The 19,090-nt window shown below is 41.4% G+C and overlaps 1 protein-coding gene across 4 annotated transcripts in view; it reads left to right on the forward strand.

The window, feature by feature from the left end:
- Window positions 1-19,090, forward strand: part of PALM2AKAP2 (PALM2 and AKAP2 fusion) — a 252,737-nt gene that overhangs the window by 97,014 nt on the left and 136,633 nt on the right. For 2 of the 4 annotated variants that reach the window (XM_057374544.1, XM_057374546.1), the window contains 3 exons: window positions 8,362-8,476; window positions 9,096-9,117; window positions 17,568-17,669. In XM_057374544.1, the coding sequence (XP_057230527.1) occupies window positions 8,362-8,476; window positions 9,096-9,117; window positions 17,568-17,669 (239 nt within the window). The remainder of the gene's footprint in view (window positions 1-8,361; window positions 8,477-9,095; window positions 9,118-17,567; window positions 17,670-19,090) is intronic. The other 2 variants (XM_057374547.1, XM_057374548.1) reach the window with 1 other exon arrangement.

The raw sequence follows: 19,090 nt of genomic DNA on the forward strand, positions 1-19,090 counted from the left end.
ATCTGACTCCAGGTCCCACCTGAGTTGTGGCCTTTCCAGAACCTATTCCCTGTGTTCAAAGTGTCCACCAGTCCCCTGAAGCAGACCTAAAGCAAGGAGCAAAGCACRTCTTGATGGGGGACAGGATTTTGTGGCCAAATGCCACGCTGGTACTTTTTTTTGCTTGTACATTTTTGTGTCCTCAAACATCCCAGGACATCTGTCCTGTTTCTTCTTCTGCTGATTTTACTTAAAGCCATGGGAAAGCAAGCAGGTTTCTGCAGGATTTGGTGTCTTTTCTGAGTCATTGCACCTTCACCTTTCAGCTGCAAAGTACAGCACATGTCCTCTTTCGAAGGGCTGTTTTATCTTCCTTCTGCCATCCAGGTGAATACCAAACCATGAACCACAGATGATGCAGCTCTGTACATGCAGTGTAAGTCCTGTCCATTTTCTGCTGTGACTGCCTGTCTGTCCGGAGGAGTTGCATGTCTAGGTTTGTGCAGGCCAAGCTTTTTATTTCTCTAGTGGCTCTTACTTTGTTGGCTTTATTTTGATGTTTTGGACACTGGCCCGCGAAGCTCCAGAGGAAGGAGGCCTCAGTCTGGGAAGGAAGAAGAAAATTACAGCAATGGTGAAGAGGAGGGAGACAACCCAGCTTCACCAGGAAGAGCCTAAATAACCATTTTCATTTTACCTGTCTGGGCCAAGAAAACAGAACCTTTGTGCCATTTGTTATAAACACTAGTGCTCCAGAGGCTGGTTATTCAGAAGCCAGATGCCACCAGAGCAGATGAAGCCATTGGGGTCACTACTTGACTGATCAGGGACATGGTCAGACCTGCCAGGTCCTGYCTGGAGCCTGCTCAGGAGCACAAAYTGGAGCTTTCAGATCCACACACTTTGTTACAAGTGCTCAGGGAGAAAATGAGTAGGCTCTTTGCTCCTTCACCTCTTTACCCCTGGCCAGTGGACTGGGTTCAGAACAGGCCTTTTTTAAAACTTTTTTTTCCCCTCCATTCCCAAAGGAGGGTCAAGCCACGTGCTCCTCTGCTGTAAGGGCAAGCATCCAAGGCTTAGTGATTCACTGATTTCCAGTCAGTGATCTGCCATCTCCTGAGCCAGTGGGAAGTTTTTAAGGTTGCAATCTCACCAGGCTGGAGACATCTCCCATCTAAAGAAGAATGGAAKAACTTGGCTTAGAAAGGCTTACACTGGTAAAAGTCCAAAAACAAGCGTGGACTGTAAATGCCATGATGGCAAAAAGCTTTGTGTTAAGGTGACGTGAGGAAATAATACTCAGCTGAGATAATATCTTATGGAGAGAAWAGGCAGATCATGAAAAAGTGGTTTCAGTTAGAGGAAGGGCCACACCARTGTGCTGAGGGTCCCCACATTTGGGAGATCTAATGCTGCATCAGGCAAACGAAAGGCAAAAATTAATATGCAAACAGTATTGGTTTGGCAAGAAAGGGATTCAATTGTAAAACTTCTTCAATTCCAGGTCGAGGAGTTTGCATTACGTTGGCACTAAGCCTTCCACATCCAGAACAGGCAACATTGTAGAGTGTAGTAAAGGTAATGGTTGTTGTGTTTTCCATCTCATCATGCTTAGCTCAAGAAGTCCYGTGGCCAATGCTTGACTTGCCCACCTTGGTTTGTCTAAGATAACGTGGATTAACCTCATCCTCCACCAGGCAGATGCAGAATATCATTATACTTTTGTCTGTGTGTGTGCACATTTACTTCAGACAGCAAATTAAATTGTTGAGTTTTACTTCTCCTCCCAAGTTCCTCAGCTGGTACTGGGATGCAGCTTTTTCCAGGAGGAGGGAATTGTTTCCCTTCTCATGTATTCAGCAAGGTTCATATGGATTACCTGGACGACTCATTCAGCATCGTGTCTGWATCTCATATTCAGGCACTGGTAATGGATTCCCAGTTGATTTCAAATCACAGAGGTTTTGCCTTTTCAAAGATGTTAATTAAGTTTGCTGCTCTTGAATTTCAACTGAACTCTGTAAACAGCCTGTTGGAAATCACAAGATGTGTCCTGCCAACTTTCCTCTTTGAGAGTGAGCTGTTCAAAAAAAAAAGGATGAGCATTGCAAAAAGACTAAACTAAGAGGCATCGAATTACTCAACCCTGGAATCCCATTTCAGTCTGCAGCAGACCTGAAATCAAGCAGTTTTTTGATCATKAGCACCAGCTGTATGTGGATGCAGTGACATCCACAAATGGTCCAGCTGGCTTCAACACAACTGCTGGTGCTTGCTAAGAAAACTAAGCCAGTGTGGAAACTAAACCAAGGGTCATTCAGTGATTTCCCCCTCCCCTACAGCAGACACAGGGCACTGTTCACAGCTGTGGCATGTAGATTCCAGTTTCTTAGGCTCTCTGGCTCACAGGCAGGCTGCTGGTGCGAGGCAGTTGATGCAGGCAATAGGAAGTTTGTCAGAGGCTGAAGTGCTGGACTGGGATCCAGTAAGGCTGGTTATGTCTTTCACTGGCCCTTGCAAGTTTGTTTTCCATGGTTGTTCTGAGCCTGGGTGAGCTGATTGGTACCCTTCTGCCCCAAAAGGAAATGGCAATGAGAGGCCCATGGGGTGGAGCATTTTTTGCCAGCAAAGGCTCAGTACTTCCAGAAGGGTGGACCCTACATGTAAAGTTTCAGTTTCTGGTTTTGCTGTGTGGTCAAAAGGGCAGAATCCTTGAGACAGACACAGAGTTTGTGCAGAGATCAGTTTCATCCCTTTAGGCAAGCCCAGTTATCCCTAAACTTGGTGTTTAATTCTCTGTTCAGTAAATATCAAGGGGTTGTTGCTTGTAACTCTGCTGTTTTAATACCAGTTGTAACACCTCGGGAATTTCAGCTCTGAGAGACCTGAATCTAATYACTGTCTCATTTGTGGCTTTTATATCAATTTGATTTATGTTGTCAGTCRAGCAATAGCAAAATAATCAGTTAAACTTGAACCATCCCCCACTCTACATATGCATCCGTCACCTTTTCCCTTCAAGTGTTTATTCTGATTAGGCCTTTCCTGTTTTTCTCTCAAGTTCTGAATACTTGTATACTTTCCTTATTAGCACTGATGAATGTTCTTTTTTCCACTGACATGCCAGTGTGTGTGTGCTGCAGACATAATTTTTATCACATTTCTGCTTTCRCTTCAGAAATTGCATGAGGACTTCTCAGGTACAACCCAGAATGCACAGTTAGCACAGGCTGAAGAAACTGGTCCATAAACCTGCAGCTGTTCTTCCTGTTTATAATGCTGTTACCATCCTACGCCAAAAAACAAAACACTGCTAAGCCAAATGTGGATATCTCTAGAAGCCRTGTGTCTGCTAGAGTTAATTAGCTGGATAGAGAAGGCTGTTTTCTTCAGGCRTAGTTCTGCTGACTTAGGATTTGTTTGTTCCCGTTGCAAACCAGTGTGCCTCTGCCTCACCATCTGCATTCCCTCTGAGAATGCTTTGCAGGACCGTGCTCAGGATCTCTCCTGGGGTTGAGGGAAGGCAGTTCAGGCCAGAACAGCTTCTGCTTTTCAGCAGAGAAGAAGATGACAGGCCAGGTTTATGGGTTTCAACATGTTAGCATGGGAAACAGAAGAAACAGAGGAAATCCTTCACCCTGAGAAAGTGCATTCAACACCCTCAGACTGGAGCACAAAACAGAGTCCTGTATCCAAACAGAGTGTTTGTTGGATGTAAATGCACASGTGCAAGTACCACATTTCCAAACCTCACCTTCTGTCTCTTCACCAGTTAGAGCTCCCTGCTTAACTCCCCTTTTTGTCACCTAAATTACAGTATTCTGTCCTACTTGGCAGCTCCTGTGGCCCRTATCCATTTTCGTATCTGAATTCATGTGCTGTTTATGCCTCTGCTCTTCTCAGCAGCTGCACTGGCTGCCTTATCCACACTCATGGAGGTGCCCAGTTGGGTCAAAATCCCACCAAACACACAGACCAGACTTCCTTTATCAGTATGATACATCTCCTTCCCCTGAAGTACTGAAAGGTTCTGGTCTGATTTTTGCAGGGCATGGTAGCTACAGACTCTGAAAGAGAATGCCTGTAAGTAACCTCAAAACTTCATTGTTTCCTCCCATCATTCAGGAGTTTCAGGACCCAGCTGGACGAAGCCCAACTGGCCTGATCATAGCTGGCCCTGTTTTGAGCAGGAGGTTGGGCTAGAGACCTCCTAAAGTAGTTTCCAACCCTAATTTTCCTACAAGCCTGTAATCTTACTAACCAGGGAGTTGGGGTCCTGCAAATGACAGCAAAATGCTGTCCGAAAKACAGCATCCCTTCAGCTGTTTGTGGTTCCTTCCTCCTCATAGCAGCACTGTTCACATGAGGAGAGTCAATTCCTAGCTTACRCAGGCTCTTCTCAGCCCCCTGAAAATTCTCTTACCCTCTCAAATGCTTATGGTAACCAKCCATTAGAAAAAGCTGCAGGAGAGATGAGCAACAAGGCAGGTTTGGCTTTCTGAGTGACAAAATTTCCCATTTGTTTCTGTGGTATTTGGGAAAATAGGACTCAAATGCATTCACTGAAACAAAACCCTTGCCCATGCCACAGAAACCCCAGACTCTCTGACCCAATTTTCTTCTTAAATAAACAGTTTAGCAAATCTCAGTCATCAGATAACAGCCTGTGCCAATGAAGCAGAAATACTCACAGTCTGTTTTATACCACTTCTGCCTCATCTGAACCTGCATTTTCTTTCTTAATTTTCTTACAATACAACWCTTCAGATCTTGTACTTGTTTATGTAATTGGTTTTATTGCTGTGGCCATCTTTCGAAGGCCAGCCCGATATCTGCTAAGAAGTCTGCTAAAGGAACAAGGGAATTACAAGGTTTCCTTGCCAGGTGTCAAATGACAATTAAAGTATATCCTTTTTAAACTGGGCTAGAAGAAAAGGACATTATTCAGTATTTAACAGGTTTACACAGGAAGAATGTAAGTACTTTGTATATATGTGTACGTGTACATGTGCACTCTGCATGGATTTATTACTGTTTAAGCCATTATAGAGTATGATGTCACYGAAAAAGCAGGCAGTTCTCCTTACCACTGAGCAATTCTGATTATGTGAAACTCACTAAGAAAACAAACCATGCAAAGCAGCCTTCAGTTTAAATTTTTGCATTTTTACATTTTGCATATGTGACAAGACAGCCCAAAGAAGTGGTGAGGACTCTAGGTCCAGATTTGCCAGCAAGGTCTGTGGTGCCCAAGTGGTTTACTCAAGAATATATGCAACAGTTCACGTGGAAACTCTGTCTTTGAGTATTTCTGTTACCTCAGCAGAAGTGCCCCAGGCTTTAGGCCTAGGGAATATAAATAGGAGTGATTTAAAATGGAGCAATAATGTGAAAAGCAACCTCCRTGGATACCAATGCCTGCTGTATCACCCCCGTGCTATGTAACAGGYACCTTCTGATGAATGATCTGTACTTTTCCTGCAGTTTTGCTGCATTTGACATGGAGCCTGGCAGACGCTCAGTCTACCTGTTCTGATTCCAGTGAGGAAACTTGCCTCCATAGGATGAGTTTTATGCATTCTTATTCAGCTTTACACAGAAGATCTCTATTCCTAACAGCTTCATCCATGTTTCTAAATCCTGGTGGCTCTGTGTCCATCCTTTTGCTCTTTAGCACGTTGTTGTCAGTATCACTTCTAAAAGAAAGTAAAGAAGGGATTSAGGGAAAAACAACAACAATGACAACAGCAGCAACAACAACAACAACAAATAAATTAAAAAAAAAAAAAAAAGAATAACTAGATGTCTTGTTGAAATAGAGTAACGTAATGTCTCATCACCCAATTCATTTTAATGGTGAGGGTTGGCTGGCATGAAGGGAGCAGAAACTGAGGAAGTGAACCAGGAGGGGTAAAAACAAAAGATCAAGCACTCAGAAAACAAGAAAATGCAAATTGAATCAGCTGCTATCTGTGAATGTGCAAGTGCACATGTGCATGTGTTAAAAGGAAACTTTCTCTGCAAGACCAACAATTGATGACAAGTCTTCTCCAGTTTTGAGCTAGTGTACAAAAACATGGTGACTAYGATGATGCTAAATTACAAGTTTATTTGCTTATAACCTTGCATAAARTTAGTTGCCTCATACCATATATACTCAGAGTTTTCATTGCCATGAATTACTTACTAACATCCAGTCCATTTGAAAGAAAAAGGACTTCTTTCTTCCCCTGTATTTTATTGTTGCTGACTTCTACGCACCCATTTTTCAGTCCCTTTCTGCATCATATAGCAAGCAAAGTGTACTAGGTTCCAGAATATGCATCCTGAAAATGCTGCTTAGTGACTCTCTGGGGAAGAAGTGAAATACACCAGTAAATACTGACTTATCCAGCTCCAAAATTTGCTTTCATCAGGCAGCACAGCAGAATATTTAAAATGTCTTTAACAGCAAGGTACAAATGTTCATRGATCTACAAATTATTTCCAAGAATAGAGAAGGAAAATAAGCCACCTACCTCTTGACTTCTAAGTTCTACAATTTAGCAAGATTGTGGCAAATGCCTGAGTGACAAATGCCTGAGTGACTGAGTGACAAATGGATTTTTCATTTCTCTAGGTATCTTTAAAAAAATCAAGATAAAAAAGTCAAGATAGAAAAAAATATTTTGAAAACTTTCTCCCTGAATTACAACATGAGGGGGAAAATTCATCCTGTATCAAATTGTTCCATTGCAGCAGAATAAAATACTTAGTTTCAATTTCTTTTTCATCTTTTATTTTTTTATATTATTTTGGAGGAAAGATTAAGTCAATTGAAGCAGTASTTTCCCATGGTTCATTTTAAAATTATTGCAATTAAGCCATTTCAACTTAGTGATGAGGGTGTTACCTTCAAGAGAGAGAAATGGCAGTTCAACAATTAACCATAAATCTGAGACTGTTAAAAATTCACATACTTCAGGAGAGCAAAATCTACCTTTTTCCATCTGCATCAACTTGAGGCTGGGATACTTTTCCATCCCAGTAATGAAAAGCATTATCAGTAAGTGCCACAAATGTTTCATCATCATACAATTAAAAAATGAGGAAGAATTTTCCAGGTGGGTACCTAAAGTTAGACACTTGCATTTATATTTAAATACAAGAATTTCACAAGAAACTCAGCCTTGCAGGTCTGTTAAGGAAGCCATTCCTGCTTCTCTCCTCCCTGCATCACGTTCTCCTTGCTCTCTGCCTTGTGCTTGAACAAGCTTTAGTGGAGTCCTGAGATAAGCAGGKCTGGGAAGGAGAAAAAAACGTGTCTTTTAGCATGGATCCATGTGCTGATCCTTCACTTGAAAAATGGTGGCAGGAAGGCAGGAGCATGAAGCCATGGGTAAGGAAAGTATTGGGTGATGCTGGTGTGTCACATACAAAGAAATGTGATTCAACAAGCTCTGAGCAGCTAAAGATCTTCCTGCAGACAGAGGAAGTTTTGGGTAACTCTCTCTGTCCAAATATATTCATCTTGGCTTATATATATTTTTTTTCTTTCTTTCTTCTTTTTTTTTTTCTTTTTTTTCCAAAAGTGAGAAAATAAAGATGGGAATATACATAAAAGGAGGAGGAGGGGGGAAAAAGGGAGTATTCCTGCATCTGCATAAGCCATGTCAATCAAAGGATGTTTGAGTTAAAGTAATGGAGAATCTAAGCTCTATAAAAGTGTATCCCAAATCATAATCAACACATCTGGAGGCGTGAAGTCTCAGCAAATGGGCCTCAACAAGAGAAATGAGACTGCTGAGTGCTTATTGCCTAGCAGAGTGAGTTTATTTTCTGAAGTGTCTAGGTATTTTATTATCCAAAGTCTCTGGGGACCCCAGTATCATGCAGTAATAGTGGGAAGCACAGATAGATAAGAGCAAAGTATGGTTTCAAGAGAAACTCATAACATAACTGGTTGACTGCCAGCTTCCAATAGCTATTTTCAGTTTCATTGTGTGGAGTACAGAAATATTAGAAGACACTTATTCCTCCAAATGTTGTTGCATTTTCATAGTTATATCCTGCACTGTGATTTCTAAAATGAAAGTAAATGTTGGAGATGTTACGGGAATTGTGGCTACTTCAGAGATACTGAAGTTTATTTTTAGTTAATCTGTACATGCTTTTGCAGAAGTGGATAAAGTAAACACTGTTTTTCTCATAGATAGATCTGTCTGTTTTACAAATAATTCACGTGCTCTTCATGTGCTAGGAAATCAGCTGTGAATAATGTGAGTCAAAGTKGTTTCTGATGACATTTGAAATGCCAGATAATTCCTAGGAACCTCTYTCTCATTGAACTAACTTCTATGTTTCATTTCTATGTGTATGTGCATGTCTGTGTGTCTTCCACAGACTGGAACAAGAAATACAGAAATTAGAAAGTGAAGAATCACAAATATCTGCCAAAGAACAAGTAATTTTGGAGAAACTAAAGGAGACTGAGAAATCCTTTGACAACTTGCAAAAGGTATTTATAAAAAAATAATTAAAAAGACACTTGGGCACTGATTGAAACCAAAATGTACTCTTAGCACCATTTGGAAGCAGCAGTTATAATTCATGCACTTAAGGAATGATTGAGGGCAGTTGCAGAGCATGTAGCTCAAACCAGTATGAACAAGACTAGAAAAGACACAGAGGCRTCAGGTATATTTTGGTTGGGTTATTTGGGTTTCCCCTTGCATCCCAGCTTTTTTTGAAGAGGGATTTCAGCAGCTATCTCCTTAGCTTATCTGCAGGGAAGCCTTGTGATCTTTTAGCCCYCCTGAAAGATGTCAGCAGGAGCCTGGGAGGTATTTCAAACTTCCCTGCTCTCATGGCATCCAGAGATAGCAGCATTTGCTGCTAATGCCACGTTAGAACATTACAGCCTGCAACAAAAAGCAGAGCTCCTTGTCTGGTTGCACCATGTCCCTCTCCCCCAGTCCGTGACAGCATCTAAATCCAAGGAGAAACGACCACGGTTACTCATTTAAAAATTACAAAGAATTGTAAAAGCAAGCCTAACATAAAAATCAAGATGTGAASCAAATTAAACCCAAAATATAAAAGGTTTAACCAAACATCTTATTTTTTTCCCTTCACAGAGTTTCTCCCACCAGGATGGTGGTAAGTCCYTTTTCATTATTGTATAGCTTTGAGTTTAACAAGAATTGTTACTGTAGCTTTGTTGCAAAGGTTTCAAGAGTGGGGGCTCTTTCCTTCATTGTRTGTTTCTGATTTATTACTAGAGCCATTACCTTTTTCTTTGGTACTTCTATAATGCAAGCACAAATGTCACTATTGTGGTAAAACAGTTTTGCTTTGGCAGAGTTCCATGCTCACACAAAGGGAAGGAACAGCATGAATAACTTAAGGCAGACATCACACAATTTCTGTGCTATTGACCCCTTTCACCACGTGGTAGCCCTGCACTGCAGATTCCTTCTCACCTSTCTGAGGTCAATTTTCTCCATTGTACCTGCTCATGCTCTGTTCAMGAACAGTCAAATTCTATGAGGACTGTTCCTAATATAGAGGAACAACTAAAAAATAGATTACTTCCCTGATGAACAGTATTCCCCACATGATGATTCTTGCAGAAGGAAATCCTCGCTTGGTTGGATGAGGATGTAGTAATTCCCAGCTTAGTAACTCAGTGTCATATGTAGTGTAATCRATCTAAATAGTGAGCTGTTAATTTAGGTGTCTGAGTGAACAAATAATATGCATGGTTCCCAGGAAGCTGGAGAGACCCTTGTAGTGGCACCCCAGGAGCCTTGGGACCCCGGAAGGATGTCATGCTATGATTCTCCATGCATATCTTTGAACTGACAAAATACTGAGGTTGAAACAACCTCCTCCAGCTGCTGGCAAAGCCTTACCCAGCTGTGTTGTGAATATGGATGAGGAATATGTAGGATGATCCTAACATTAAAACACTAGGACACAGTGGAAGTACCTATGTAGTATTTAAGTTGACTTGGAGCTGTCTTTTCAAGGTSATTAATATTATCTACTAAGGAGATTTTAAGTCAAAGAGCCAGTTCAGAAATTTTCACTTTTGCTAGCAATACAATCCAAGTTTTTTGTTAAATGCCCCTGTTGGAAAAAAAAATAACATTCCCAGACATTATGTTCCATGGTAAGAACTAAAGTCTTCCTTTGGAGGATTTGAACTTATTTGCCATTACCACTTGAACACAAAGTGGGAATGGCAAATATTTTGCAGAGTTACACCATGATCATTAGTAAGTTTCCAAAATAGGAATAGTGCCCACAGGAATTAGCAATGGAAATGCTCAGGAGCTTCTAGGATTGCTGCAAGGTGTAGTCTGGCTCTCAATGTGTATTGTAATAATAAGGGAGCCAAAGGAAATCCCAGCTAACGATTATGAAGTGGTAGTTTCCATGAAGGTATGTAGCAATGTAGTATTTCATTGGGTTCAAAAGGACCCCTCATGCTCTCCAGATTTTGCTTGCTTTAATGGATCCCTTCCTCACAGACTGAGCTAAAATTAAGGACAGTTCGTAATTTCTGAAGAGTAACACAGAACTGCAAAACTGTGACAAAGAGAAGAGAGCAACTCATGTGCAAGCAAAGAGACCAGGGGTGTAAAACTAAACGAGCCGGTCCCTCTTCTCTTCAGACCATTGGCTTTGTAAGTCTTCCTCCTGGCAACCTCCTGGCCCTTGTGGGCTGGGGTGGGCCAGGTCATCCCCTAGGTAGTGCTGCCTTCTGGTTCTCTACAGATGACTGAGGCTGCAGGCTGTCCTTTTGGCCTTTGCACTGTGGGCACAATGCAATCCTGCATCTTCACATGGTGCAAGCTGAGCCAGTCCTCTGGATTCTCTGTGGCAGTGGTCTGAAAGGATAGATGTTTGGAGCAGGAGGAAAACTAATATATAGCTGTGAGCTCTTTGGTACCATGGATATTTTCCTCCTTCAAAMCACAGAACTTGCTTTGTTGCAGCAGATCAGCCATCTGTCTGGCAACCATGCGTAACACATGCTGCAGAGGRAAAAGGTAGGAGCTGCTGGATAACACAGGAAGGCTGTGTAAAACAGACACAAACCAGCACCTGTTGGAACAATTTCTTCAGTTTCATTGTCTGGAGTACAGAAATATTAGAAGACACTTACTCCTCCTAATGCTGTTGTGTATTCTTAGTTGTAACCTGCACTGTGATTTCTAAAATGAAAGCAAGCTGCCGCATCTGAGAGACTCCCAAGTCATACATTTCATGTTCGTTTGTTCTGTGTCCTTTATTGTAAAAGCAGTGACAGTAGAGAAATTGTTTTACCTCACCATTGTGTTCCTGCCGTAGCTTTTGAGTGTGCAGGAAGTACAACAAGAAGCACAACAAGAAGGTGTTCAGAGTCCAGAGAGGTCCAAGCAAAGGTTATAAGAGAAGGGGAGAAGTGGTGATGAGCACCAGTGGCTGATCAAATGGTGCTCTGTGTCCTTCCCAGCCTCCCCATAAAAAGAGCTGTGTTTGGCAATAAACAGTTCTGAGCTTGAAATCATCCAGGCACGATTAACACAAATTCCAGGGTACAAACACAGTGCCTTCCTAAATCACCRCAAAAGAGAAAGTCATTGTGAGAAATCACCGTGAGAAAGTAGAGCAGAAATGCTGAGGCTGGAAAGTTGTGGCCCTGTCACCTTCAGTTGTGACTGCCAGCTCTGTGGTGGCTTGCAGCTGACAAGCTCTCCATTAAATACAGTCTGAGATGATGCTAGGAATTACATCATTTGCTGGTGCTCAGGTCTGCAGTCAAAACCAAGCATGCTGCAGTGCTGTGCTGCATGCACGTAATGAACAAATGGAGAGGAGAGAGCTCCTGCTCCATGTGTGTATGTTTATGTCTCAGTGCATATATAAGATAAAAGGCACATGAAGATCTGACGTAACTCCCTTGTCTACTGAATTTGTCTCAGGGGTAAATTAATTTTCTGCAGTATTTGGCTGTTTGTATGCAAACTACATGCTGTTACTTCAGCTAGTATACAGAAGCCACAATTACAGTAACTGAACAGTTTGCACAAACCTCTGTTTGAATTTTGTATGTATTAGCGTATATTTGGCAAAGAAGTGGTCCAGGAAACCTGAACTGGATTGTTTAGTACACAGAATATTGCTTAGAGTCTCSTCTGGTTTTCCTTCCTCTGGTCTTGACCAGCTGTGCTGCCCAAGAGCAACACAGACCAGCATGCCCTCAGGGCAGTCAAGTACAGCTCTTTGAAGAGTGCTTTCCACACATCCTATAAAAATTCAGCAGTGATTGGCTTTCAGTTTTAGGCTTTTGGTAACTTTTTAATTCAGTCTCTATCTGTAGCTGCCACAATTACAGCACCTCTGGATACCTGAGTGAAAACCATTTATCGTCACCCTTGGAGTGTGACATGTGAGTCAGTTTCCATCCCATGGACCACTCAATCAGTCTTCGAGGAGTCATTCGACGAGSAGAATGCTGTGGGAAACAGTGTCAAAAGCTTTGCTGAAGTCTAATTAAACATCATCCACTGCTCTCCCCATGTCATTGTGTTTATTATATTGTAAAAGGTGATTAGTTTAGTCTGTCATGATTTGTCCTTAGTAAATCCACTRTGGCTTTTCCCAGTCACCTGCTTCATCTGTTTTGTAGTGGTTTCTAGGAGGACTCATTCTACCACTTTCCCAGAGGACAAAGTGAGACTATTTTGCCTTCAGTTTCCTGGGTCCTCTTTAGGACCATTCCTTTGCATAGTTATGGCATTTTCCCTCTTCTAGTCGTCATGGACACTCCCTGATCTCTGTGACTTTCAAATATTATAGACAGTCTCCTTACAAAAATGTCAGGCACTTTTCTTAGCAGCCTATGGTGTGGATTTATGTGAGTTGAACCCTTGCAGACCAGCCCATCCTCCACACTTACCTTGTGAGCTGGGGTCCAGCTCTGTCAGTAGGGACAAGAGACAAAGAAAGGATTGAGAAATCTGCCTTGTCACCCCCGTTAGTGACCATCTTCCCTGCAGTCCTTAAGGAGTAGTCATGTGGCTTTCCTTCCATTTACTCCTCACAAATACTGAAGAGCCCTTTCTTCTTGACATTTTTGCCAACTTTAGCTGATCCTTAGCCTTCCTGACTGCATCTCTGCATCCCCCTAGCAAGGTGCTTGTTAGTCCTCAGTTAGCCAGTGGCTGACTGGATGCCTTCCCACAGCAAGTATGTTTCTTTTTCTACTTTTAGTTACACCTAGAAGTTCACTATTAAGCCAGTAAGAAGCCTTTTGTTAGACTTCTCACTTTGCCTTTGTAAAGAATRGACTGTTCTTGTGCTTACAGCAGGCACTTTCAGATAACTCCCAGCACTCACAAACTCCTTTGGCTTTGATGGATGCTTCCAGCTCTCTTAGCATATTGAAGTTGTCTCTTCAAAAATTTAGGGTCTTCATCCTTGTACTGATCTTTAATGTTCTAAGCAGGACTTAAACTCCACAATGTTTGCTCACTGTATCCAAGGTGTCATTGGTCGTTGGGTCTCCAGTCTAAGTCAAGTGAAYCTCCTCGGTTTGCAAGCAGTAAATCTAGCGATGTGCTGCTCCCAGTCGGCATGTCCAGTGTCTGTGGGAGCAAGGAACTCTTAAGATATACCACGAACCTGATGGATGTCATGGGCACAGGTTTGTTTGTTTGGTTTTTTTCCCCAGCAAATGTCTGGGTGATTGAAGCCACTATGAATATCAGACTCAGTTGGCCCAAGACTTCACTGAGCAGCCAAACTAAGGTTTTGTTGGCTTCGTCATCCTAACAGAGAGAGCACTGCATAACATCTCCCTTATGATGACCCCTCTAATCATGATCYTAAGGCATCAGTTAAGTAGAACTGGCATGATCTCCACAGCTCTCCTCTATACATGCAAGTGTCTCTGTCACATGAAGTGCAACTCCGCCTCCTCTTCTTCTTTTCTTATCTTTCAAAAAATACTTGCAGCCATCCATTGTGGTCTCCTCGCCATATGAATTTTCCCAAATTTGTGTGATTCCTCTGGCATCCCTCACATTGGGCACAAGGCTCTATTTCCTCCTGCTTGTTGCACCTATTACATACATTGGGATACATGCCCTTGGGGTGGCTGAACTTAAGTTTCTTGCCTTCAGAAGGGGCCGGGGGSCATTTCTTAGCACTCTGTCAATGCACTCATCCATCATCTCGCTTATGGTGTCAGCTGTGGACCCTCACTCCCAAGTTTGTTCRTTTAAAGCATAATTCAGTAAGTCAGAACCAGGCTACTCAGCTCCTAGCAGAAGCCTGCATTGATGTTCTTGCAAACGTGATGGGAGGGTCACAATCTCTATTCTTCCTGATGTAGTCCCATGGGGCCCCAGAGGGCCTTATAGGTGGAACAGCCCTGCCCTGGGAGGCAATATTTGCAGAAGACCTGCCACTAACAGTAAAGAAGTTTTCTTTTTAAAGAAAAGTTTTCTTTTTAAAGTTTTCTTTTTAAAGAAAACCCAGCTCTTGGAAAATTAGTTTGTCTGACATTTGGCCACAAATGGCCAGATCAGTTCAGAAGGTTTAGCGTTGTGCAAGCACCCCTGAAGGATTACCTTGCCCCRTATGCTTTCCTAAGCACTTGTCTGTTTGTTAACTGGGAAGAGTGCCATAGTCCCAAAATTCATTTTCTTGCAAGTAGTAGAAAGACACAGAACTTGCTTTATTGCATCCTTAGATATTAATAACTTACCAAAGATTGAAATGGAGATATTGAGTGAAGTCTGTTCAAATGTTATTTATGTTCTGTCTTACTTCTCAGGTGAACAAAATGCTAATTTTCATGTCATCCATTCTTTGTAAAWTTAACCTCTAATATCCTTTTAAAGGTGCAAAATGAAAGAGACCTTTTTGCCAGTGAGATAAAGGGAAATGAGCATGTTTGCTTTGTTTGGAGGTGGGGTGGGGGAGACAAAACAAGACGGGAGCTGGCAGGATCAACCAACCCTAACTTTTCAAATACCCCATTTCTGACATATGGCACTGCCACCAGCTCCAGAAGGAACTCCACCAGAATTGCACTGCCCTCCCAGCATTCCCTTCTCAGGACAAAAACAGATTGGAGTCCTGAAGCTAATTTTTGAAATATTTTATTATAATTAACATGCAGAGAAGTTTCTAAACTAAGTCAATATTAACAGCACTAGCACTTAGATAGGTACTGTCTCCTAAAGCAGGAGGCAAAAAAAAAAAACTAAACAGAAAACCAAACATCTTACTATGGTCCACAGACAGGTACCACATCAAAATGAGAGTTTCACCATCAAGCTGTACGACTGATCTTCCCCACTGCTASGTGTCAGTGATGCTCAGTTCCCCCTACAAGCACTGGGGGGAAAAATAAACATTTGCAAAGGATTTTTCAGTGTCCTTGCAAGAGAACTGTGCACTATTGATCCTCATGAACTGCAAAAGAAGTAAGGGTGATTAGCTAAGCAGGTCTAGTCTGCATTGATTACAGCCACATGTAACACATGTAACACATGTGACACATCCGTCACTCAGCCCCTGGATGAGCGCGTACTGAAACTACTGTTCCAAAAGGACACTGTGGGATGAATAATTAAGTTTCTGCTATTTCCAGAACACAAAGTGCCTTCTTTGCCTGGACCAGAAACACAGTACCCACTTCTTTCTTCTGAGAAATTACTTCAGTTTTCAATAATGGACTACTCATTTGCTAGTTGTATTTCCCAGAGCAACAGCACCAACCATTGTACCAGTTTCTCATTAGAGGCAAGTWACCCTGCAAAAGAAAGCAGCTTTTGCTGGTCATTGCTCAGTCAGCTGTGTCTTAAACAATTATTTTTCCTAGGCTCTACTGCTAAAAATACAAAACTTTGAGAATACAGTATGCACTGGAATTATAAAAGCCCATTTGCCAAGACTGTCATTTGTCCACTGAAATATAAAATAAAATCACATTTCTGTGGACAGGCTTGGGGTTTTTTTTGGGGTTTTTTTTTTTTTTTCCAATTCATCTGCTACAAATTGAATTAATATATATACTAAGTTTATGGAGAGTGTTAAATGAATTTACACTGTGCCTCTGTGCCATACTTGTGTGACACCAGAAGGAAGGAAAGAGGACTTCTTACCTGAGTTACCCACAGTGGGCCACAGAGGGATGGAGTGTCATCTTGGGGATTTACCTTTCTGCATCCATTAGCAGTGGTTGCCACCACAGACTGCTAGGGAGTAAAAACATTTCACTAATACCAGGGCAATTTGCCTGCCAAAAAAAAAAAAAAGCGGGCTTTAGGATTAGAGGTGGCATATCATGTCCTTGCTGAGGATACCACCAGGTGTAGGTATTTTTCTGGGCTGGTATGTTTTAGCCCATAGGGAATGTGATGAAAGCACCTCCCTTCACCAGATTCAGGCAAGCACTTTGCAATAGGACATTTCATTTTCTCTCTCATTTCACCAATTCACTTTTTTGGTCAACCTCTCACCTGCTTATAGCAACAGGGTGCTTCAAGGAAGGCAGATTTCACCTCTTACTGAGCATGATACATGGATGAGGCAATACCACGGGCTTAACAAGTTATACATTGAACTGGCAAAATAGCCTTGGAGGAAAAAGAATGGTCTGTTTCACACCGAAGAGGATTTTATGTTTCAACATAAATTTAACCATTTCCATACAGAGCTGAAAACATTTCCAGCTGATAGAAAAGAATGTGATTTTTTTATTCTTTTTCATTTCGTTTTGGTGCCTGAACCTTAAATCAATTATTTGCCCATCTCTCCTCTGAGCTCTGCTCTTAGCTCARCCACAAAATTGTAGCATAACAATTAATGCTAGTTATATTTAACCCAGCCACAAAATATCTCCAAGGGAATACTTTTAAATTTATTRACATCTCTTCTAAAGTACACATTTAGCTTATGATAAGCAGTCACAAGCTCAAATGTAAAACAAGTCAATCATTTAAGATAGCTCTTTACTAATTCAGGATTTGTTAATCAATGATGGCATTGAAGCACTGCCAGGAGCATAACAACTACTGAAAACCTAAACAGGTACCCTATCAATATCTCTATGAGATTTCATTATTAGCTAAATTTCAGCTTTACGARCAAAAAGCCAAATTCTGATTCAGTACTATTGGAAACCACTGGTACCAAAGAGCTGGTTTCTTATCCTATTTAGTCAACACTAGCATTTTTAGAGCTTTTATATCTCTATTTGAAATGTCATGTATTCTGTATTGCGTTAGGCTTGTTCCTTACCTTCCCCACACCACCCCCCATTTTAAAGGTCACAGACTTGATAAATCCAGAACCTCCTGACAAATAATTTTATGTGTTCATCTGACATAAGGTTTGAGTCATCTGGACCCATTCCCTCCTGCCTCAGCTAGTCTATTGAACACCAATCACAGGACAGTGACTTTGCACTTTGTTTGCTTTGATCCAATTATCCAGTACAAAGCTCCAGTGACTATTGTCAGGGCTGACAACACTCTGCTGTCTAAGCAATGAAGCCACTGGGGCTCATAGCACGAATCTAACTGTTTCCTGTTCTCTGACACCAGATGCAGTAAATTACATTTACTCCCAGATCCCTGAACTCCCAACCCTCTATTCACGAACAGCAGAGCCAGTTCCTGGGTGGGACGGATCAAGCAGAGTAGCTGGTAAGTCTCAAGGAACAAAGTATTGTAATACCAGTCCAGTAGCCATGAACTCTTTTTGTTATATTACCTTAGTGAGTCTGGTGTCCCGATAYCATTTAAATGCCAGGAAATGCTGCTCGATGTGTATTTTTGTAAATAAGTCAAGGCTTTTGAACTGCAGTGAGTACTTCCAAAACAATGCAGCTGAACTACATACAAGTACCATAGGAAACATCCTTTTTTTTTTTTTTAACATGGAGATATTCAGTTCTTTCCATCTCTGCTGATACAAGTACATGATATCTAGGCCAAGGTTTTGTGCCCTCTGTTGTACCCATGCAATTGCAGACAGGCACTCACAAGACCAGATACATTCTTCAAATGTTTGTGTCATTTTATACTTTGTATGCCGTTCTTTCTTCCTGGGAAAAGGTGGGCTTGCTTTGTGCTTGGAGTCATACAGAGAATTTTCTAACACTTATTTTTCATGCTGAGTATGTGTCTTAMATGTAACAACATGACTTTTAGAAGCTGTACATTTTCATTGTTTTCAAAATCCTTCTTTTCTAAACAATGTGCTCCCTATCTCAAGACCAAATTACTGGTGGCTACTTAAGAGGTGTCCCAAGGAGTAGGATAAAAGGTGGCTTACTTGACGAATGGATTAATAAGCTTAGCAATTTCTGCAGCTAAGGCACTGTACACAGCTATGAAATATGTAATTTTTTCCATAAGTTCTGTTGCAAGCCATTCCAAAAACTTCACTTCCACCAGTGCTTACCCTGATTTGTCTTTAAAGCAAGCTTTTCTGTGTATTTCATGCCATTTTGTCAACAGCAAGAAAGTAATAATTTCTTTCATTCTTTGGATGACTCAGAAGCCTTGTTAATGTAGTCCTTGATAAGTGTATTGTGTGTGTGTGCAATAGGTGTTCYAAAAGGTGGGCTGTAATAATCCATCTTAATACAAGCCTAGAGTGTAAGTAGATTTTTTTTTTTTAAGAACAGCCGCTGAATCCACTAAATAGGCAGAAGCTAGATCCTTCTGTTGGCACGTTGGGATCTTCTTGTCATGAAGGACTGCATCATGTTTCAATGTAATTAAAGCTTATGCAGAAAACTTGTACTTGTGAATACTGGCTGTCATCTTCAAGTGCTGCTTTCAGTTTCAACTCACTGTCAGGTAGTTTCATATTCTATTAGTAGATCACAGTTTGCAGTAAATACGCTTTTGTTAAATAAAGACTTTTGGGAATCAACATTAGTTATTTTGCAACTCCTTTGACAAGCTGGGCTGCTAGGTTTTCCCACAGAGAAAAAAAACCAACATTATGCACACAGGCAGATAAACAAGGTTCTGTTATTCACTTTTCCCATGGCAGTGCCTTTCACTGGTGAATAGCTTTCTAAGAAATTCACATATGTTCATGCATTTACTTACCC

Source organism: Malurus melanocephalus, unplaced genomic scaffold, assembly GCF_030028575.1.
Source record: "Malurus melanocephalus ecotype Western Australia unplaced genomic scaffold, MMel_1.1 scaffold_228, whole genome shotgun sequence".
Taxonomy (NCBI): domain Eukaryota; kingdom Metazoa; phylum Chordata; class Aves; order Passeriformes; family Maluridae; genus Malurus; species Malurus melanocephalus.